General features: G+C 43.6%; 2 protein-coding genes across 3 annotated transcripts in view; one reads left to right on the top strand and one right to left on the bottom strand.

The window, feature by feature from the left end:
* The window catches only part of ADAT1 (adenosine deaminase tRNA specific 1), a 23,358-nt gene extending 21,474 nt beyond the window's left edge, over positions 1 to 1,884 (top strand). Inside the window, exon 10 of the mRNA XM_075995804.1 lies at positions 1,269 to 1,884. Within this exon, the coding sequence (XP_075851919.1) occupies positions 1,269 to 1,401 (133 nt within the window). The 3' untranslated portion in view covers positions 1,402 to 1,884. The remainder of the gene's footprint in view (positions 1 to 1,268) is intronic.
* GABARAPL2 (GABA type A receptor associated protein like 2) overlaps positions 1 to 23,415 on the bottom strand; it is a 25,126-nt gene extending 1,711 nt beyond the window's left edge. Inside the window, exons 1-4 of one of the 2 annotated variants that reach the window (XM_012772531.2) lie at positions 23,250 to 23,415; positions 22,858 to 22,913; positions 20,833 to 21,005; positions 11,874 to 12,476 (exon numbers count right to left, since the gene is read on the bottom strand). In XM_012772531.2, the coding sequence (XP_012627985.2) occupies positions 12,386 to 12,476; positions 20,833 to 21,005; positions 22,858 to 22,913; positions 23,250 to 23,283 (354 nt within the window). In that variant the 5' untranslated portion in view covers positions 23,284 to 23,415 and the 3' untranslated portion in view covers positions 11,874 to 12,385. Of the gene's footprint in view, positions 1 to 11,873; positions 12,477 to 20,832; positions 21,006 to 22,857; positions 22,914 to 23,249 lie in introns of those variants that run through there. The other variant, XM_075995805.1, reaches the window with a different exon arrangement.

The following is a 23,415-nucleotide window of genomic DNA, read 5'->3' as shown; positions in this document are numbered from 1 at the left end:
ATCAGATATTTAGGGTGATCAGACAGCAAGCATCTGGGAGTTTTTGCTAAACTGACTCAGCAGGATTCTTGCAAAACTAGACTAAGTGAGCCAATGACAGCCCAAGGTTGGGGCCTAATCAAAGAGTGGCCTCAGGAGCCTGACTCAAGTTTGCTCAAAGAAGAGTCTTTGTCAGAAGAAAATCTTTTAACTGGATATGAGTATCACAAATATTATGCAGCATGTCAGCCATTCTTCAGCAATCAGAGATGAAAGGGTTTTGTAAAGGGGCGTTGGCCAATTATATTTAGCCAGGAGCATATGGAAAAGATGGAAAGTTCTTTGTTGGTTAGGAAAAATACAAGCAAGAAATTTCTAATGGCTACATCTTCTGGTGGACGTTAAAGACCCTTAGAAAAGATTTTTTGAGATCTGTTGCCCAGGCTAGAGTGCTGTGGTGTCAGCCTAGCTCACAGCAACCTCTCAAACCCCTAGGCTGAAGTGATCCTCCTGCCTCAGCTTCCCAAGTAGCTGGAACAGTAGCCGTGTGCCACCATGCCTGGCTAATTTTTTCTATTTTTAGTTGTCTGGCTAATTTCTTTCTGTTTTTAGTAAAGGTAGGGTCTCACTCTTGCTAAGGCTGGTGTTGAACTCCTGACCTCAAGCAGTCCTCCCATCTCAGCCTCCCAGAGTGCTAGGATTACAGGCGTGAGCCACCGCACCCGGCCAGGACACATTTCTAAATTTAACATTTTATTTAGAATACAAGAATTCAGTTTGGGGCATACACATAGATTGGGGTGGTCTTCAGTATGTCCGAAAAACAGAGAGAAGGTTAGAGGTCTTATTAAAATAGAGAAACGTTATGTGTTGTTCAAGTAAGTTTAATTGGCATTAGTGAAGTTTTGGGTAGCTGGCAAGTTCTGATTGGTAAGTGACAGCAGTGGCTATAACTGAAGTTACAGCAGGTTGTGTTTCAGTAGCTCTTGGGTAAAACTGGTTTCAGGTTATAGCAGGCAGTTTCAGCAGCCAGGCTTGCAGAGAATTAAATTCTTGGAACAATGTTATATGCCCTGAGTGTTTTTACCCCAGCTTCTCAACTCTGTTTTAGTTGGCTGTAATAAGAATGACCCAGTTTGTATGATCAACTTTCACAAAAGCATACTAAAATCCTTCTGTTTCTAAGCCTCTTATTGTAAATTTGTCCAGTTGCTTGCTCAGGTGTCTGGCTGGCCCCCGGGGGTGAGCTGTTGTGTGAGAACCTGTGTGTTTGGTGGTGTGTGCTTTAGGGTGCAGAAGCTGGATACCTACCAGGAGTACAAGGAGGCTGCATCTGCTTACCAGGAAGCCTGGAGCACGCTTCGGAAGCAGGCATTTGCATCCTGGATCAGAAACCCACCAGATTATCACCAGTTTAAATGAGAAGGAAACATTTCCGAATTATTTGCTGGTAACAGGACCCTTCATATTGAACAGCCTTCTTCCTTCATGATGGGCAAGTCTTAGGCTAAATTGTGGCGTGGAAAAAGCCTTCTCTCAGAGCACTGCATCTCTTTTGTGTAATGTGGGATCTGGAACATAGAGCAATCCATACTTGATTGAAGTAGCTCTCTCCTAAAGTGGTGTCTTACTAATGACCTTAGTATCTGACTTCAGTTGTGTTTTATTGCTTCTCTAAAATATGAGGTTACAGTTTGAAGTACTCTGCAGCAGCTCTGTTTTATGTGTTCCTACATTAATTCAGCAGATATTTATTGAGATGAATGATATTTAATTTCTGCAAGCTTTACAGCTTCGCCTGGCATAGTGAAGATATATTTTGTATTCTCATGGCTTCCTTTGGGAAGCCATCCTTTTTCCATTTTTCAATGATCCTGCTGTATCTATTCGGACTTGGTTGAAGCTGATCTTTTTTTTTTTTTTTTTTTTTCAATGACCCAAGCTGTGGTATGAAGCTGATCTTAACTCCTTGGATTCAGGAATGAGCCTGTGAGCCAGCCCTGGACAATCCTGGAATTGTTCTCAGAGCTATTAGGAAAGATTCTTTTGATCTAGAGCTATGGGGCCACATAATCTTGGAACTGCCAAAAGCCATCTTTTCCACCACATAGAGACAGCCAGCTGAGAACGAAGGCAACAATGAATGAGACAGGGAAGAAAATCAAAGATCCAGTGACAGTGTTTGGATGCCTGAAGCCAGTGCCTACCCTAGACTTCAATATGTGGGACAAATTCCTATTAATATTATTTTTCTGATTAAGCCTATTTGAGTCAGTCTTCTGACTTTCAGCCAAGAGAGTTCAGCCCAAAAGGCTGAAAGGCCCTAATATAGACCTAGCAAACCATCTTGTTTTAACTCCAAGTCCAGCCTGGACAACGTAGCAAGATGCCCATCTCTAGAAAATAAATAGATAAATATATCTGATATTTAACTCTCAACTTCTTTATGCCTTGAACAATTGACTAAAAATGTTAGCTCCCCATGTTGGGCTTACTCAAAGTCCCTGTCAGTTCTTCATCATTTTATAACTTTAAATATTTTTTAGTAAGAACTTTCTTGAAATACAATTCACATACCATATATTAAATAATTCATCCACTTAAAGTATATAATTTTATTATATCCATAGAGTTGTGTAGCCTTCAATTTTAGAATATTTGCATCCCAAAGGAACTTTATGCTGTGCGTTTCCTAGGGCCATTTAACAAAGTACCATAAGCTGGGTGGGTTAAAACAATAGCAGTTTATTCCCTCTTAGTTCTGGAGTCTGACATCCAAAATCAAGTCGTTGATGGGGCTTATGCTTCCTCTAAAAGCTCTGGGGAAGAATCTTTCCCTGCTTCCTCCTTAGCTTCCGTTGGCTCCTGGCAGTCCTTGGCTTGTAGCTCACTCCAGTTTCCACCTCTGTTTTCACATGGCCTTCCCTGTGTCTCTGTGTCTTCACATGGCCTTCTTGTACGGACCCCAATTACTGGATTTTGGCCCATCTCATCCAGACTGATCTTATCTTAACTGTATCTACAAATACCCTATTTCCAAATAAGGTTACATTCTGAGGTGCTAGGTGGACATGAAATTTTGGGGGACACAATTCAACCCAGTTCAGTACCCATTAGCAATCAGTTACCATTTCTCTTTTACTCCCCTAGCCCTAGGGCAACCATTATTCTATTTTGTGCCTATATATTTGCCTGTTCTGAACATATTATGTACATGGATTCATACAATATCTGGTCTTTTGTGACTGGCTTCTTTCACTTTACATAAAAATGTTTTGAAGACTATCATGTTTTAGCATGAATTAGTACTTTATTCCTTTTATGGAATAAAAATGACATATGTATGGATATACGTGATTATCTAGTCATCAGTTAATGGACATTTGGGTTGTTTTCCCTTTTTGGTTCTTATGAATAGTGTTGCAAGTGAACATTTCATGTACAAGTTTTTAATTTATTTTTTTGATTCAGGGTCTTGCTCTGTCTCCCAGGCTGGAGTACAATGGAACGATCATTAGCTCACTGCAGCCTCGAACTCCTGGGCTCAAGCAGTCCTCACGCCTCATCCTCCTAAGTAGCTGGGACCAGAGGCACACACCATCACACCTGGCTAATTTTTTAAATTTTTTTGTGGAGACAGGGTCTCCCTATGTTGCCCAGGTTAGTCTTGAACTCCTAGCCTCAAGCAAGCCTTCTACCTTAGTCTTCCAAAGTGCTGAGATTACAAGCATGAGCCATTGTACTCTGCATCATATACAAGTTTTTGTGTGACTATGTACTTAAATCTTTTTTTAATTACAGAAGTAATACATATGTCATAATAAGTTACCCTTGAAGTTTTTTTCCCATAAAAAATCCTTTTATATAGCACGAAAGAAAGAAAGATTTAAAAAACACCACTACCTGAAATTCAGGCGCTCCAATATTCTGCTTTAATCTGAGTTTCTCTTACCTGACCTGAAATCTCACATTATGACAGCAGTTAGGATACCTGTACTGGCAGGAGCTTTTATCCACAAAGGATTGTGCATCTCTGTCTTTTGTGAGATTTTATTTTAAAGGATAAAAATTTATAAGAATGTAAAGGGATAATATCTTTTTATTCTAAAATTTTATGGTAAGCTTGTCAAATTTGCACCCCAAAAATCCCCTACATGTAAAAAACACCCTCAAATTTAAGCATCAGAATAGAGGCTGGAAAAACACTGTAGAAATATACCACAAAACGGTCAGAAGTAGTGTTGTACAGGGAGGAAGGAATCTCACAACACGCATAGGGAGCTAAGCCCATAATTCCACAGAATTCCCTCTTTACTAACAAACGTATTCTGGAATTTGGCTCTCTTGGGGAAGTTTACACTTTAAGCATTGCCACTTTGTCTGTGTTCCTAAGTGACTTCTAATATTATGACTGCATAATTTGTATTTTTATCATTTTTAAAACTTGGCTTGATTTAAATAATTTTGTGTATCTATTTCATGCAGTCATTTCTGCCTCAAAAGCATGGGGATAAATGCCTTGCGTTATGGAATTCATCAGCGCCAAGCATGAGCTCACTGTCTGGGAGACGGAGCTGCTGTGGAGAAAATGACCCAGCCTGGCTGCCAGGGCCTCCACTGGAAAGAAACGCAGGCCGTCTGATTTGGTGTAGTGTCTGTGGCTGGTGGAAAGATGCCGCCACCCAGACCTTAGCAACTTTTTTTTTTTTTTGGCTTTAAGACAATGTTCTGAGCAAGGCTTAGCTAAAATTTTCCAGCTTCTAAAACACAGACTCCATCCTGGTTAGTTAAATGGCTTAGGACAATGTTATCTTTTCAGCTGCCACTGCCATCCCAGGATGGCATCTGGGAAAGCCAGAGGAGCTGTTAGAATGAGTCCCCTGCAGGAGAAAGGTTATTGAAACTAGGAAACGGCTTCCAACTAAGAAGATAATACATATGTGCTTACTTTCAAGGGCTCAAGCAATTCTTTCCATAGGCAGCTATCCTGAAGGAATGGTTGGATGCCGAAAGAGCCAAAGACAGACATTTTAGAGAAAGCACCTTTATTTTCCAAAAAGAAGAGTTCTTTTTATACCCCACATTGGGGAATCATTATTGGCCTTCACATCCTATGAACGTGGATCCCTTTACACCCAAATATGTCAATACTGCGGCTAAGACTTCCCGTAAGGCTGTTTAGATGGATCCAAAGCAAATCTTTTTTTTTTTAATAGAACACTTATACCACAAGGCAAATCATAAATTTAGTACCTGTGGTCCAAAAGTGAGAGAGAGATTCTGCAAAGAGACACTTCAGGGCTGCAGGCAAAGACATGTGAATTCATAATTTTTATTTCTTAAAACTGGAGCCTCCCAAAGTGAATCAAAGGGGATAGAAATCAGAGCAGTGAGTGTTATCTGGTGGGGGGTGAGGGTGGGGGGAACAGGGGATTGAGTGGAAAGAAGCACAAGAGGACTTTGGTGTATTGATTACATGGGTATAAACATTTGTCAAAATTAAGGTCTACACTTAAGATCTGTGTACTTTATGTATACTTTGATTTAAAAATGTAAAAAAAAGACTGTCCTTATTAATTACTTGGTATGATAGAATAAACTTGGGTGTGGATATTCAAGTACTTGGGTTCTAGTACCAACTCTGCCACTAACTTCCTATGTGGGGGTGGGGAAGGTATTTAATCCCTGACTTACAGCCTTTCATCTGTTCTATAAAATGAGGTCCCCATAATTAGGATGCTCAAGTTTTTCAACTGTAAAGTAGAATTTCTCATAAAAATTCTTAACTGGGTAGATAATGCAAAGAGAAATTTTCTCCAGGAAACTGTGCCCATTGATGCTGTGAGTACATATGGCCTTGATCATTTGGTGACAAGGGAGGGATGGAAATAATTTTTGTCTTAATCTAGTAACCTGGGCTCTGAATTTGGCTGTGGATTGTTTTGCCTCTCATCCATGTGAGCCAGCAGGGATAGGAATTGGCTTTTAGAACTAAGCCTCTTGGGCACTGCTTTTCCACGTCCAGATGCAGGAAAGTGTCTCTATGGCAGGAGAGGCAGAGGTGGGAAGTCACTCCAAGTGGGGACCCAGTCTGCCAAATGTTGGTCTTGAGCACATGTTCCCTGAACTTGGGCTCAGTTCCCAAAGGGGAAGAGCTCACAATGGAAACAGTGATGGCCATATGCTCAGGCAGCCAAGAGAATAAAAAACACATTGAAACCCAGCAGTGTCTCCATGGGAGAGGTATAGTGGGCTCCTTGGTGGTGAAACCAACCTGACAACAGAGCAGGATCACAGAACTCATTCCCAGCATCTTTCTTCAGTTAGACAACAAGACCTTTATGCGCAACCTCTCGGAAATCTCTGGGAAATGGGACTGTGGACAGCCCAAGTTTTACCCAACAGGAGAGGCACACTCAATCTAGTTCACCCCTGTCTGCTTTGAATTAAATTTTGTTAATTGATCTGTCTCTGTTAGAATTTGGTGAAAAAGACAAAAAAAATATAAAAACTAAAAAATGTCTCAGGATGGTTTAAAAAATAAAATTTCTAAAAAATGAATAATAGTAAAAAATAAAGTACAAACATGAAAAATAGATTTTAATTTAGAAAAAGAAAAGAACTCTTTTTGAAGTTTCAGAATTCTGTACCTCCCTCAAATATATATGTATATATCCTCCCCACCCAAGGTTTCGTCAGTTTCCTTTTTCATTGCTGCCTGTTGTGAGCTCTTTTGACTTCCAGTGAATGCCTTTTCAGCTGGTATTCTTGTGCTGTACTTTTGCTCCTCAGTTTATCCAGTGCCACTGTGTATGGTCTTCTATCCTAGCAAGTCAGTAACTGCTGGGCTGAGAAACCAGCTGGCAGTGGAGAAGGTGGCATTGGGGCAGTGGAGTAGCAGTGCAGTCTAAACCAGCTCCAGAAACAGTTCTCATTCACCTGTGCTACAGCAGGCAGATGGTACTGCCCAGCTCTCATTCTTTTTTTTTTTTTTTTTTTTTTTTGAGACAGAGTCTCACTTTGTTGCCTAGGCTAGAGTGAGTGCCATGGCGTCAGCCTAGCTCACAGCAAACTCAATCTCCTGGCTCAAGCAATCCTACTGCCTCAGCCTCCCGAGTAGCTGGGACTACAGGCAGGCGCCACCATGCCCGGCTAATTTTTCTATATATATTAGTTGGCCAATTAATTTCTTTCTATTTTATAGTAGAGACGGGGTCTCGCTCTTGCTCAGGCTGGTTTCGAACTCCTGACCTCGAGCAATCCGCCCGCCTCGGCCTCCCAGAGAGCTAGGATTACAGGCGTGAGCCACCGCGCCCGGCCTCTCATTCTTGAAAGATGACAGCTGCTATGGTTTGTGTCCCCCCAAAAATTCATATGTTGAAATCCTAACTCTTAATATGATGGTGTTAGGAGATGAAGTCTTTGGGAAGTGATTAGCTCTTTGGGAGGTGATTGGGTCTTAGCAGCAGAGACTTCATAAATTAGATTAGTGTCCTTATAAAATAAAGACCCCAGAAAGATGCCTCACCTTTTCCACCACGTGGGCGGTAGGGACACAGTGTAAAGATGGTTGTCACTGAATGAGGAACCAGGCTCTATCCAGACACCAAATTGGTACCTGATCTTGGACTTCCCAGTTCCCAGAACCCTGAGAAAGAAATATCTATTGTTTATTAGCTACCCAGTCTATGGTATTTTGTTATAGCAGCCCAAAGACAAGGGCCCACATGGGTTAGTATTTTGCTTGCATATACTCTGAAGGAATTATTTTCTAAAATAAATGATGGCACATAAACTATGGTGCAGTGGTCATAAACCCAAGAATTTTCAGGAATAGAAAACTTAAAGAAAGTAGGTGGAGTAAACTGAAAAGTATATTCCTTATCCAAAGAGAAGCCATTTTCTCTGTTCTAGCTGATTGTTGCCAGATCTTAAGAAATTTTTTTTTTTTTTTTTTTTTTTTTTTTTTTTTTTTTTTTTTTTGAGACAGAGTCTCACTTTGTTGTCCAGGCTAGAGTGAGTGCCGTGGCGTCAGCCTAGCTCACAGCAACCTCAAACTCCTGGGCTTGAGTGATCCTTCTGCCTCAGCCCCCCAAGTAGCTGGGACTACAGGCATGCGCCACCATGCCCGGCTAATTTTTTATATATATATCAGTTGGCCAATTAATTTCTTTCTATTTATAGTAGAGACGGGGTCTCGCTCTTGCTCAGGCTGGTTTTGAACTCCTGACCTCGAGCAATCCGCCCGCCTCGGCCTCCCAAGAGCTAGGATTACAGGCGTGAGCCACAGCGCCCGGCCTTAAGAAATTTTTTTTAGGAGAAGCAAAAAAATATTGGATTTTTACATGTCTATGGACCTCATTTTCAAATGCAAGCCTTTAATTCTTACCATCTAGTCTAACAGAACAAAGGTGAGTTTTGGCATATAAATCCAAGTTTGAATCGTGCTTCAGGATGTTTTGGTTGTGTGGTCTTGGGTATGTAACTACATTCTCAACATGGCAGTGCTCTCACCTTTGAAATGAGGGCACCACCCCTCACCTGGCAATGGGGTTGTGGGGATGAAATGAGATAATGTACAACACAGGTATGAGGAGGGCTGTCTGCCACTCATACTGTGACTAGCACAGAGGATATTACAACCCACCTATGTCTGCCACTTCAGCGCATAAGTAACTCTGTGCAATTTGCTAGTCCTGATTTCCAGAGCATTTGCTAACAAACATAAGAGACTGTCCTCAGGAGAAGCCTATTGGGCAAATGTTTGTGGAGAATGTTGCCTCGCCCCAGGCATTTGCACATCTGTTTGGCTGTACCACTCTATCTCACATCTGGAAACAGCCTGTCTTCAGGGGCTGAGGCAAAGGAGCAAAGCTGTTGAACACAGAGATACATATAGATCCTCCTACCTAACTTTTGTGGCTTTGCTTTCTCAGTGTCAGCCAGGATTTTATTTCCTAAGATGAAAAGGGGAATTAGTTGCGCTTTGTAAAGCTTTATACCATTTATTCTAATGAAGTGTGAGTCCTTTGAGAAGAAAAACATTTATATTGCCTCTTTCCAAATTCTCCTTAAAAGAGATCCTCAGGCCACCTTTGTGATTGTTAAACCCTGGTGTACAAGCCTGCCCCATCCTCTCCATGTGGCCATAGTGTGTTTTAGCCACTGGTGCAAAATTAAGATGCATTAGCACTTGTTACATAGGTTCTCAGTTCCAGGTAAGACCCGTCATATACCTCCCAAACACCATCCATGTGCCAGGCATCACATAAACACAGGAATAGTCCTCATGTTCCTCCTTAACTGATAGGGAAGATGGGCAGGTGACTTCATGGTAGAACAGCGCGAGGACAGCTATGTTAGATGTCTAATACACAGTCCGGAGGAGGGCACCGAGTTCTTAGGAGCAGAGTGGTGAAGGGGAAGAAAATTAGGAGTTAGCAAGCAAAAAGAAAATGAGGTGCATATGGGGGGAGTTTTGAGGGAAAGGTATTTGCGGTAGAGAAACATCATATGCAAAGGCTAGAGCCAGCGGGGCTGGGCTGGCAGAGTAGGAGATGCAGCTGAAGAGGCCTGTGGGTCATAGCAGGGAGCACTTCATATGCCCTATAAAGGAGAAAGGTCATATCCTGATGACTTAGCACTTCAGGGATTTGGGGAAAGGGGTGATGGGATGGAAGTTACATTTTAGGAAGATCATTCTCATCTGTAACTAGGATAGATTGCAGGGGTAGCAATGGTGGCAAGGAGACCACTATTGGGGGATTATTGTAGTTATTTGAAAAGAAACGATGAGGCCTATACAAGAGGGGTTTGAGGAGCCATAGGGTGGGGACTGACTTGAGAAATAAGCAGAGGGCATGGCTGAGTGCAGGTGGGGGATGAGGGTGAGGGAGTGGCCGGGGATGACACCCAGTTTATCACATGGGTAACAGGATGGAGTGTGGTGCCAGGTCTTGGGCAAAGGGACTAGGAAAAGGGGCTGGTCTTAGAGCGAATCAGAAGGTATAGCAGGAGATATGCTGTTTCAGAATTTGAGATTTTTGTGATATTGCAGGGTAAGGGCCTATGGTGGGCAATTAAAGGGACTGATTTAGTACTCAGGAGAGAGAGACAAGATGGAGATAAAGACTTTTAGAGTTATCTATTCATAGGAGACCATTGAAGACATGAGTTAGGATGAAATCGTCTGCAGAGAATGTGCAGCATGAGAAGAGGAAACCCTCTCTGGTGAGGAGGGAACCCTGGGGAGCTGGGAGGTTCAGGAGCAGGTAGGAAAGCATGGGAATGAATGTGACTGAGAGAGGCCAGAGAAAAATCAGGAGAAAGCCAGTTTCTCCTTAGGGAGACTAAAGTATAGAATATGTTAAAAGAAAGAGAGGCAAAGAAGGCAAGCGCTTAAAAAAAAAAAAGTATCCATTGGGGGACAAGATTGTTTTGGTAACTCCAGCAAATGCAGGGGCAGGGAAGTCAATGGGATGGAAGCCAGCCTCTCTTGAGCTGAGGAGGGAAGAGGAAGTGAGAAATGGAGGCAGCCACGTGCTCTCCTTGGAGAATGACCCAGCTTTACAATATTGGGTGTTTTCATCCTCAAATATAGTATATTGGTATATCTCTCTCCTTTTATTTATGTCCTTTTATATCATTCAATAATGTTTTGGCATTTTCTCCATGAGGGTCTTGCATATCTATGTCAAATTTACTCCTAAGTGCTTACAGATTTGCTTCTATTGGGAATGAAATCTTTTTTTCCTATTCCTTATAACTAGAATATGAAAACACTAATGCTTATAATTGACTTGATATCCAGCAACTATGCTTAACTTTATTCCAATCGTTAGAGATTCTGTTGGATTTTTCTATGTAGACAATCATTGTATATATTATTAATATTTCTTTTAAATTATTATACCTCTCATTTACTTTTCCTCTCATATTGCATTGGTTTTACTGCCAGAATAATGTTGAGTAGAAGTAGTGATAGCAGTCTTTTTTTAACAGCTTTATTGAGATATAATTCACATTACATAAAGTTCATCCTTCAGACTTCCTTTTTGTTCCTGTTTTTAATGGGATTGGCTCTAAAATTTTACCATACAACCATTTATATTTGTTGACTGGTTCATTTCTCTACTGATTGTCATGCCACCTCTAACATGTTTTATACATGGATCTATTTCTGGGTTTTGAGTTGCATCAAGTTTGGGAAAGACCCAACAGGATGCTTATGACAGGAATGTTTCCTCTGATTCCACTGGGAAGCTGTCATCAGTAGAGAACTTGATGGGTTGCTTATATAATTGGTAAAAGAAACCTAAAGATCTCTGTTTCTTCCCTAATAGAAAGTTTACACTTATGTCCTGGCCAGCCAACACATCTATACTCACTTGAGATTCATGGGCCTGGAAAGATCTCATCTTGGTTTTTAGGAAGAAGGGATTAAAAAGTAGCATCTTAAAGAATACAGGTACATAGAAAAGGACATAGGTATAGAACTGACATGGGAAGACTGCTAAGATATAATATTAAATGAAAAAAGCAATGTATATAAAAGTATGTATGTTTTCTTTATATAAGAAAAAGAAAATAAGGATATGTGTTCAAATCTAATTATCCTAAAAATCAATACTGAAAAGAAGCCAGTAAAAGTAGTTTCCCATAAAGGGCAGAGGGGGCAAAACTTCTCAATGTATACCTTCTTATACCATCCTGGTATCTGAACCATGTGAATATGTTAACCATTTTTTTTTAAAAAAAGTCCTTCCTTATAACACTACCCACTGCTTCCTGTCCCAGGCTGTGCTGCCATTACCTCCTCCCAGCCTGGCAGATACAGGAACCACTTCTCTGACCCACCCAAATGAAGGTGAATAAAGGACATGGTCACACTGCAGTGCCTTTATAAGAGGAAGTTTTATTGTTATTTACTTTAATAGTTTCAGAAAGAGGAACAGATTAGCTCAGTCCAACATGATTGGCAGTTGGCAAAATCTAGTGAAGCAAGTGTTCTGATTGCTAAGGATTTAATTTGGATGCTTTTAATACTTAGCCTTCTAACACTTCAAACATAATCCAGAATAAATGCATCATCTCCTTCTCTTTCACTTTAATACCGCACCTACCTCACTTTGATATGGAAATATCTTCATTAAATATGATTTCCAGAACAAGTTCTCTGGAGAGTATAGCCATGAAGATAATGCACAAAAGGAAAAACTCAAAATAAAACTCTGTATGATGATTTACTAGTCTAAGGAAACAAAACCTTCCAATATATTAAGAAATAAATCCAGTTACAAACGCACTAATAGGTCTTTGTGGAGAGGCTCTGGTATAACAACTGAAAATGGCCAGCTATTTACAAGATACACAAGCAGGAACAGTGCACCTAGCCCAGCAATGGCCCTCAGAAGCCGAAAGTGTTCTCTCCGCTGTAGGCCACATACAAGAATCCATCTTCATCTTTTTCCTTCTCGTAAAGCTGTCCCATAGTTAGGCTTGAAAGAGAAAAACAAAAAACAACATTGAAAATTGGAAGTCTAATGTCAGGAGAAAAAAAAGATGGCCTGACCTGAGGGTAAGGAACTTGACTTGACCCTTGGTGGTAGGTAGTAAAAAATAATCAAGTATCAGTACCTGCTGTGCACCTATAATCCTATTTTACAGAAGAGAAATGGAACCATTAAAAGTTTAAGATAAATTAGGTCTCCAAGAAGGCTAGGCCATTTGACATCCTCACAATAGGTAAATCCTCTAAAGAAGCCTGCTTCTTGAGTGGGCTCTGACTGTTCAGCACATGAATACCTCTTAAATGCCATGGACAAGGAACAAAAAAAAAAGCAAAATGACAAACCAAAGAGGCCCATCCCTGAGTGGGTGAAGGATCCTGGTAAGTAAGAGTACAATGGGCTCTCATCTCCTCCATGGTGGTTTATTTGAAGATTTATAATTTGTACTTAACATGATAGGTACAAGTAGGTTCATTCTTGTGGAAGCTCCTGGACCAAAACCTCTGTCCCCGCAGAGATCTGTATCAGCTTCATTGAAGAGAAGTTATTTTCCTCATATGTAATACAAAAATCTTTCATTATTGTATCTGAAATCCAAAGAAGCCTGCCCAGCCTCCCAAAGAAGTCTCCAGAAATAGCTATTTCTCAAACTAAACATGTGTGGGTAGGAAAGCTGGCTTTCCCTAAGCTGTAAAACACACTGCAGTGGAGGAGACCTAATCAGGTCCTCTGCTATGAAACTGAGTTGTACCGACTCCAGAGTAAGACTAGTAACACATGCAACCCCGCAGCAAGCTCTGACCTGTGGCTGTACTATTGGAGATGAGCAGGAAGTAACAGCGTGTGCTAAGCCCATGAGTGGTGAGATCAACCAGAACCAGTGGTACAATGCTCAGTCGGAGACATCTGAGGTCACTAGCCTGAACAGGTCACAACAGTTGCTTAAATGCTGGACTCAGTAAACCAAGGTCCAGTAGAGGAGAAAGAGGTCCAGGGCCCTACCCAGCTGCTTTGTTCCTGGTGGGCAGAGTGCGAACTCCATGTAAACGGGCACAGGCCACATTTATAAAGGAGGAGTTGTCTTCTTTCCTATTCTTCCTGCCCCATTTGCAAGCTTAGCTCGGATGGCTGTGTGGGTAGGCAGAATTATTAAGTAATAGTCTGGGGGTGGATGAGTATGACTTTGAGATGGCCTGTCACCAGCATCTTGTATTAATACAATAAAAACAGCACTCCCTGTGAGGATCTCTTAACCTGGAATTTGTAAAATAAGGACTGCCTGGAACGGCACTGTTTGGCAGAAACTGCTGCTATGATTGAAGTACCTTATGCTGCTGCTGTCCAATACAGGAGCCACTAGCTACACACACAGCACTTGAAATATGGCTCGTATGTTTGGGATGCGCTGTATGTGTAAAACACAAACAAGATTTCAGACTTAGTATGAAAGTAAAACATCTCAATTTTGATTACATGTTGAAATAAAATTCTGGACATACTGGATTAAATAAAATATATTAAAATTACTTTTATCTATTTTGACTCTTTTATGTGTCTACTAGAAAGTTTTAAAATTATCAATGTGGTTCACATGCCATTTCTATTGACAGAACTGTCCTAGAACATGTGAGGACTCGGGGGGTGGGGAGTGGGTAGAGGGAGGAGCCCCTGCTCATGAGAACACCTACAGCAGATGGTCTCAACCTTGGCTGTGTATCAGAATCACTGGGGAGCTTTAAAAACATCCCCATGGCCTAGCCCCAAGGCCAATTTAATCAGAATCTCTTGAGGTGGGACCCAGGCATCAGTATGTTTTTAAATGCCTAAGATGATTCCATGTGCAGCCTGGTTGAGAAGAGAGATGCTTGTCCTTTGTTGGGGTGGGGTGCAGGGTGGTCTCATCTTTAGGAGCCATGTCATTAGGAAATAGAATGACAAGCCAACAACTGGCAGAAGGGCTTGAACATGTGGTTGAATCTCCCAAGATTTACCCTAATGGTTGGGAAAGCCCAGAGAGAAACCCCTCTTTGAGACTACTCAGAATAAGGCTAATGGGAAAACAGCTACAGCTATTGCCACAGCTCTCTTTACCCCACTTGGTTCAGGTATCCAGGGTGACCTTGATCACACCTGGTCCCCACTGCCATTACCAAATGAGTTTAGACATTGTGTGCAATTCAAAGATACCCACTCTTTGATGCCTATGTCAAGTTTGGTTACATCTAACAACCTAAGTTCTGCTCTTTTCCTAGCAAGTTAGAAGCCCTAGTACAATGACTCTTAAGTCCCACTGCTAAATTAGAAATACTTGAGGAGTTTCATAAACACCAGTGGCCCAACCCAGGCTCTCTGCATGCTGCCCATGATGAGCAATGACCATTGGACCACTACAGGCGGAGGCAGACTCTGAGACTCACAGCCCTGACTTCTGGCAGGGTAAGGGCCACAATCATGTGGCTTCCATTTCTTTCTGGCTTTAGATTCCATTGTCTTTTAACCAAAACTTAGGCTTATCACTATGTTTAAGCAGTGCCCTAGCAGCTGAAGAGGCTGATAATAAAAATCCTAATTATTATAGCAACACTTATATGCCAAGCACTGAACTAAGTACATTATATATATTAACTTTTATCCTCACAATAATCTTATGAGGTAGGTACTGTCATACTCCATAGTTTATAGACATGAAAACTTAGGCACAGAGAGGCTAAATAATCCACCCAGGTAACAAAACAAGGAGACATTCTTACCACCAAGCTGTGCTGCCTCCAAGTGACCAGACAGCTAGCTAGACCTATTCTAAAGACCTAGTATTAGAGTCCCTGTACCATTTGCAGAGAACTTTCTTAGCGCTTCCCATACAAATGTTTGTACCGATTACCTGGACATCAAGCTCCCAGGTAAGGTTATTGCTGCCAGTCTCTGCATCAAATGCTAAGTAGCAAAGTCTGAGGGCCCTTCCCTTCACATCCTGTAATCTGACAACAGATGGTTGTGACTTAGAGTCCAACACTGTTTTTCTTTTCTTTTTTTTTTTTTTTTTTTTGAGACAGAGTCTCGCTTTGTTGCCCAGGCTAGAGTGAGTGCCGTGGCGTCAGCCTAGCTCACAGCAACCTCAAACTCCTGGGCTCGAGTGATCCTTCTGCCTCAGCCTCCCGGGTAGCTGGGACTACAGGCATGCGCCACCATGCCCGGCTAATTTTTTATATATATATCAGTTGGCCAATTAATTTCTTTCTATTTATAGTAGAGACGGGGTCTCGCTCTTGCTCAGGCTGGTTTCGAACTCCTGACCTAGAGCAATCCGCCCGCCTCGGCCTCCCAAGAGCTAGGATTACAGGCGTGAGCCACAGCGCCCGGCCACTGTTTTTCTTTTCTCTGTCATGCAGCCTCAGGAGAAAACTTTACTTAGCAGCAGCACAGCATCCTTGCCACGGACAGCCCTTGGGCAAGGAACTTGATAACTGACAATGCCCAATGCTGAACACTTGCTGATTTTGAAACTTCACAGGGTGCCATGAAACAAGACTGGCACATCTGTGCAGCACGATGATTTGAAAATATCACTGAAAGATAGACTGCATACACGCAGAGTCAGATAACGTGGCCTAGAGCCAAAAAGAGCTGGGCCACAAAGTTAAAAAACTTAACATTTTAAAATCCCCATTAAAAGGATAATCAAGTAGGGGGGCGGGCAAAATGTGTGACCCCCACTGTCAGCAGGCAGTCTAATAGAAGGCCGGTGTGCCACTTTAGGATACATTCCACAAATCACCAAGATGAGCTTCACTTTCAGTTCAGAGGCCTGAGCTACACAGCGCTGGGCAGGCCGCTGCTGCAACGCCTGCGGATCCTGAAGCACAGAGGCAGCTCTGTGCATCCGCCCAGCTAAGCTGCACAGGCTTGCTCGATGGCCTGACAACTCGCAAGTAGCTTTGCATCCCCAAGGCCTCCTGCCTGTTACTGGGAGGTGGCTGTAGAACACACCCCAAAATAGCCTCCAGTCCCTTATACTAATGCACACCTCTGTGGCATCAAGTACCACATACACTAATCTGAGAAGGATGCTGCTCCAGATACCAGAGGCACTGCCTCCTTCCAAGCTCTGAGTATGACAAGGAAAAAAAAAATGGGAAATGCCAATGGCAGATTCAAGCCATGGAGCCAATCTCAGCTAAAGCGGTACCCTAAAGTACTGAGAGAAATTAAACAAAACTGCCCCCTAAAACCCTGTCCCCAACCCCTCCATCCAGGGTCACACAGATTCAGGCAAAACCACTTCTCCAGTGGAGAAACTAGCAATAATAAAGGCAAGTTTCAGGAAGGTCCCCATCTAGGAATAGCCATGCTATGCTGCTGAGGGTGAATTATTAGTTTTATGCTCCTCAACTGCCTTATAAACTGGGGGAGGCCTACACAGAACTGTGGACACCCAATTCCTGTAGAAGCTGCCCTTGCCCCCAACCAAGGGCAGGTCATGGAGGCTGTGGAATCTAGCCTGACTCAGGAACTGGCTGGACTGATTAACACACCTGGCCACCCATCTGCTCTGGAGCTCATGTGCTTGCACTGGACCTGGATTTATTTGGACGGGGGGAATAGGAGGGCTGGGAGGAGATGGAGGGGTGAGGTGGGAGGACAATGGCCCCTACTGTGGATCCTGGAAAGGTTCTGGTCTCCAGGTGAAAGTTAATAAGGCCCTGAAGACTTTCCAAGATTCTAAATATAAAAATTAACTATGTTCTGCTGTAGCATATGGCAAAAAAAAAAAAAAAAAATTAACTATGGTTGTTTCTTTTTGTCAGGTTTTTCTGATGTAAACAAACCCCGTTCTTAAAGTGGTATTTACCCAGAAATGAACAAAAGTGCAAATTTAAACACATTTCTAAAGAAAGGATGAATGGAATAAGACATAACTTTTTTTTACATAAGACCTCTTTAAGATCCAGAAGCAACTAAACACCATAATCTTAAACAGTACAGGTTTCCCAATGTCAAATTATAACATCTTAGAGATATTTTATTTAATAATATACTCCTGTTTCTGTTTTAAACAGGGGGATTACCTCTTGTCTGAGTTCTAAACAAGGACCACTGCCAGATCTCAGTTCCCGCTTAGGCCATGACTGGGAAACTTATATGCTGATGTTCTTTCTCAAGTTCTGCCTGCACCAAGGCATAGTTCCCTTTCTGTTTTTAGCCTGACTTTTTTTTTTTTTTTGAGACAGAGTCTCACTTTGTTGCCCAGGCTAGAGTGAGTGCCGTGGCGTCAGCCTAGCTCACAGCAACCTCAAACTCCTGGGCTCAAGCAATCCTACTGCCTCAGCCTCCCGAATAGCTGGGACTACAGGCACGTACCACCATACCCAGCTAATTTTTTCTATATATATTAGTTGGCCAATTTCTTTCTATTTATAGTAGAGACAGGGGTCTCACTCTTGCTCAGACTGGTTTCGAACTCCTGACCTCAAGCAATCCTCCCGCCTCGGCCTCCCAGAGTGCTAGGATTACAGGCGTGAGCCACCTCGCCTGGCCTTTAGCCTGACTCTTGATGCAAGCACCTAAGCAGAGAATTCAACTTTCCAATGCTAAATGGGAAAAGGCAGTTGAGGTTTGCCTTTCTTTAAAACAACAAGAAGTGAAAGTAGGGACTTGCCTTATCTCTATTTCTAGAATCACTATTTTATATGAACTACTCTAAATAATAACCATAACACTCTGGTGATTGCCTGTGTTCTGCTCCAAGGCAGAAATAACTGAAGTCACTCCTGTTTAGCCTCAAGCATAATTGATCTGTGCGCAGACCTGTGCGTTTAGGGGGTTAGGGAGAGGGCTACTGACAGCTTGGATTCATCTTCTCTTCTCTGATTTCCCCAGCTACTCTTTGAGGCCCTAAACACTGGATGAAGGTTAAGGGAGGTTCCTGATGCCTATGCTGAGGAAAAAGCTACTAAACTGCATTGGGGAAGAGACCATGAAGCTGAGTCACATCAGCTTTAGGAAGGAGACCCCGTGGCACTTTTGTTTGTGCTGCTATGAGGTGATTAGCCCTTGCATAAAGCCCAAAGATGTTACACGCCTCTTTTGTTTATAAACAAATTTGTTTTTAAGACTAAAACCTTGGCCTGGTGCAGTGGCTCATACCTGTAATCCAAGCACTCTGGGAGGCCAAAGCAGGAAGATCGCTCAAGGTCAGGCGTTTGAAACCAGGCTGAGCAAAAGTGAGACCCTGTCTCTACTATAAATAGAAAGAAACTAATTGGCCAACTAAAAATATATAGAAAAAATTAGCCGGGCATGGTGGCGCATGCCTGTAGTCCCAGCTACTCGGGAGGCTGAGGCAGAAGGATTGCTTGAGCCCAGGAGTTGGAGGTTGCTGTGAGCTAGGCTGACACCATGGCACTCTAGCCTGGGCAACAGAGTGAGACTCTCTGTCTCAAAAAAATAAAAAACGATTAAAACCTCAAAATGAACAAAGAACAGCTGCGTCAAGTGTAGGGTGAGAAGTCATCAACTAGGGCTAAAAGTGCTGAGGGCTTGGGCAGAAGGGTCCTGGTTGGTGACTCTAAATCCTGAAGGGTCAGGATTTGGGTTCTTGGTTACTTTGTCCTAAAATCCTGACTTGAGTCACTGGTATAATCTGCTTCAGGGGGCATTCTCACCAGACTGGAAAGGCAAATGGGACTTGGAGAGAAAATGGCCCTGAAACAGCCCTGAGAATCATTTCCAATCCTATTTATATCTTGGGGATAACTGGGGAGGGGGCAGTTAGTAAGACCTGTAGCCATTTTAGTTGATAGATTACTGTGGAGCCATCAGAAAAACCTTAATGTCTCAAGAAAGCTGCTTCATTTCCATCAAAAAGTACCTAAGGATTAGAATTGAGGAAAATAAACTCAATGCCATAAATCCTAGTCACCTACTTCCTCCCACTAAGCTGCCACCTCCAGGAAGAAGGAAACACAAGGTCACAAGGCTCTGTAGAAGTTGCAGGTGGTATGAAAGAAGTCTGACCTCCCCCACCACCTTAAAGGAAACTGAGAGTGACTACGGATGTCCAAAACTTCCTCTCCTAGTGAAGAATACACCCAGCAAAACACTGCCTAGAGGTATGGGAAGGCAGGCTAAAAGAACCCACAGGTGACAAGATTGCCTCTGGCAGTTCCGTAGCCTCCAAGAGCTACAGGTGAACCAGACCAATGGCACCCAGTTAGCAGGCCCTGGCCTGTCTCCTCAGGCTGAACACTGGCTTCCATTTCTCCCCTGCCCTGTCTCTCTACCAAACAAGAGGAAGTGGAGGTGGTGGACGCTGGGAATGAGGAAATCAGACCAAAAATAGCCAGAGTCTTCCACCTTTAATAGAAATAAGGTCTGGAATTTAGTGTAGACCTGTTTTGGAGCTTTTAAGGATTTTTAACACGAACATATTTTGGCAACAGTGGGCTAGTTCCTAGGGCTTCTGAAAACTATAGCTTTCATAAGTATTACTTTTGGGGGTAACAAATGAAACCCAGTTTGGGTCGCTAAGATAAGATGTGGGCAAGAACGCACACTCAGGGGAGAGATGCAGGCCAGAATCTATCTGGCTCAGGGCTTAGAAGTACCCAGTCAGAAACAGGAAAGGACCAACCAGGGCTTTAGACAGAGCCAGTCCATTTTCCTTTTCCACAGAGGACTAAAGCTGGGCTGTAAAATACACAGATAAGAGGTATTCTAATGCCTCTACCTAGATTCAGGCCCCAAGTTAAAGTCCCAAAGATTTCTTCCAGGCAGAAAAACAGAATGACAGTCAAAGCAGGTGATACCAAGGGCAGTATAAATCTGTAAAGAGACCTCAAGAGCCCTTTACTGTACAGCAGCGACTTTATCAGACTTGAAGATCAGGCAGCTACAGACTCTCACAATGGCAAAGAGCTGACTGAGTTTGGAGAGCAAGCAAGTAGGATGATTAACTGAAGCAGAGCCTCAGCAAGGCCCACAAGCTCCTGGTGGACAGTGACGGGATTTCATGGATTATTTGGAGAAACTTCATGTGGGGCCTCAGTTCTACCTACACCTTAAGTGTAAGTAAGTCCTTGACTGTTTTAAAGGATTCTAGGGATCTGAGGCTGGGTTTCATCATTTTTTTCTTAAGATCCAGGCCTGGTTCTATTTCCTCTATTCAAAGTGAACTCCCATGTATTGCAACCCTTTCTTACTTTCCTGGAACTCCTGATATGGGAGGACAAAATCTAGAGTTTTAGTCAGGACCCCTAAAAGTTTTCAGGCTTCTAAAGTTTTGAATTCTGTAAGCAGCCAAGCAGATATCTAATACCAGAGGGCCCATCTAGTAAATACCTCTCACCTGGACTGTGGGACTGTCTTATCCACAAACAGGAAGATAGCCTTTTCAGAAGGAAGCTGGATCCTTTTCCTGATGATCCACATGAACTGAGCCACAGTGATATCAGATGGAACCAAGTACTTCCGTTTGTCAATGTCAACAATCTGAGAGCCTGAGACCTTTTCCACAATCACCTGAGAAAGTAAAGAGAAGTCAGGACTAGATTTCCTAAAGTGAGGCTCTGGCCTCACATTGTCAGGGAGCCAATGAATAGAGGAGAGGGGTGGGCAAGGAGGTGGGTGGGAAATGCATAGTATAAGAAAATATGTCCCTGGCTTAATAAACCACATACTCTGGAGGTTAAGAGTTGATATAGGGCCAGGCGCGGTGACTCACGCCTGTAATCCTAGCACTCTAGGAGGCCGAGGTGGGCGGATTGCTCAAGGTCAGGAGTTCGAAACCAGCCTGAGCAAGAGCGAGACCCCCGTCTCTACTAAAAATAGAAAGAAATTAATTGGCCAACTAAAAATACATAGAAAAAATTAGCCAGGCATGGTGGCACATGCCTGTAGTCCCAGCTACTCGGGAGGCTGAGGCAGCAGGATTGCTTGAGCCCAGGAGTTTGAGGTTACTGTGAGCTAGGCTGACGCCTCGGCACTCACTCTAGCCTGGGCAACAAAGTGAGACTCTGTCTCAAAAAAAAAAAAAAAAGAGTTGATATAGGATGGTTGCACTGGTTCGCGCCTGTAATCCTAGCACTCTGGGAGGCCAAAGTGGGTGGATCACTCGAGGTCTGGAGTTCAAGACCAGCCTGAGCAAGAGTGAGACCCCCGTCTCTACTAAAAATAGAAAGAAATTAATTGCCCAACTAAAAATATATAGAGAAAAAATTAGCCGAGTATGGTGGCACATGCCTGTAGTCCCAGCTACTCAGGAGGCTGAGTCAGAAGGATCGCCTGAGCCCAGGAGTTTGAGGTTGCTGTGAGCTAGGCTGATGCCATGGCACTCTAGCCTGGGCAACAGAGTGAGACTCTGTCTCAAAAAAAAACAAACAAAAAAAACAGTTGATATAAATGTGTTACAGGGAAATGGTTAAGTGCTTTTCTGCGGTCAATTATAACTCTCATCCCTGATTCATAAGAGAAACACAGCCCTTACTTAAGCTTTGCAATATTTTATCTGGGCAGACTTGAGAATATGTGGTGAGGGTTTCATCTATAGCCTGTTACTCCAGGACCCCAGAATGGATCCACCTTCACACTACAGAAGAATTAAGATCCCAAGGAACACAGGAGACAAGAATGGATGGGCTACTGGGAATGCCTGGCAATCCCAGCCAGCCGAGAACCAAGCTCTTCATTTGGCCTGTTGCTTCTCTCTGAACAGGCTTCAAACCTGTCTCTCCTGCTCCTTCCCCAAAGGAACTGTTTCACAAGCAAAGAACTACAATAACAGGGCTTGATGTCCTTTTAAAAATCAATAAGGATTAAAAAAACTATCTCCCCACCATGGAAGAAAGAGGGGATCATATTTATTATTGGTAAAGGGGAAAACATGGCAGACGGGGTTTTCGGCAGCTTCTCGTATATTTTTGGTCAGGCAAGGATGACATGCTCAGGGTGAGGAAAGGAAACTAGAAGTTAGGTAAAGATGCAGGCTCAAAGTAAAAGATGAATGTCCTGAGACTATCGTACCTCTTTAAGACTTCCAAGCCCCAAATCATAGTCTCCCTCCACCACCATTCCCAAAAGTGGCAATGACCTGTTGCCCTGTCCTAGAACACCATTCCTTACATAATTGGCCAGGGAGCCCTGAGGCTGCAGACAGCTCACTGGCCTAGATCGGGAGATTCAGCACTGAGGAACCCTGAACAGCACCAGCCAAGCCCCTCACATCCCGAGCGTCCCCAACCCAGTCTGGCCCATCTACAGTAACTGAGACTGGAACCTCAACTTGTCAAGTGTTGGATGGCTCAGGACCCCTATCACAGGTCCTAGACAACTAGGGTGACAACGAGGTGAGGAGGCGGAGAGTCCAAACACTCACCGGAACCCGGTCAGGATATTTCGCTCGGATCTTCGAGGATTCCACACATCTGTGTTCTGTGGGAGAAATACACCGAGCTGACGGCCGCGCCTGTCCACTGGTCGGTTCCTAGGCTCCCAGGCCTCCTGCCCCTGAGCCCCGCGCACACCTCAGGCCCTAGTGTCGGTGTCCCCGCGGCCGCGGTCCTCTGTCCCCCCCCGAAAGGGCCCGCGGAGGGCGGCTTGGGGTCAGTGGGAAGTCGCCCAAAGCACCGGGGCCTCAGCGACCGGAGCACCGAAAGTGGCATCCGCCCCGCCCGACCCGGCCCGGCCCGGCCCAGGGCGGCTCAAGTGGGGGAGGGGACCCACCCGCCACCCGACCCCCTGCGGCCCGGCCAGCAGCTGAGTGCTCACCCAGTGAGTGGTCCTCCTTGAACATCCACTTCATGGCGGCGACGGGAAAGGGACGGACCGGCTCTCGGAGCCGCGGAGCTCTGCGCACCGACCACAACAACAACGACAGCGGAGGAAGCGGTGGCGACTACACGACAGGCGGGACTTCCGGCTGCGAGAGCCTAGC

This window comes from Microcebus murinus, chromosome 20, assembly GCF_040939455.1.
Source record: "Microcebus murinus isolate Inina chromosome 20, M.murinus_Inina_mat1.0, whole genome shotgun sequence".
NCBI classification, from domain to species: domain Eukaryota; kingdom Metazoa; phylum Chordata; class Mammalia; order Primates; family Cheirogaleidae; genus Microcebus; species Microcebus murinus.
This window is presented reverse-complemented; position numbering and strand designations above follow the sequence as displayed.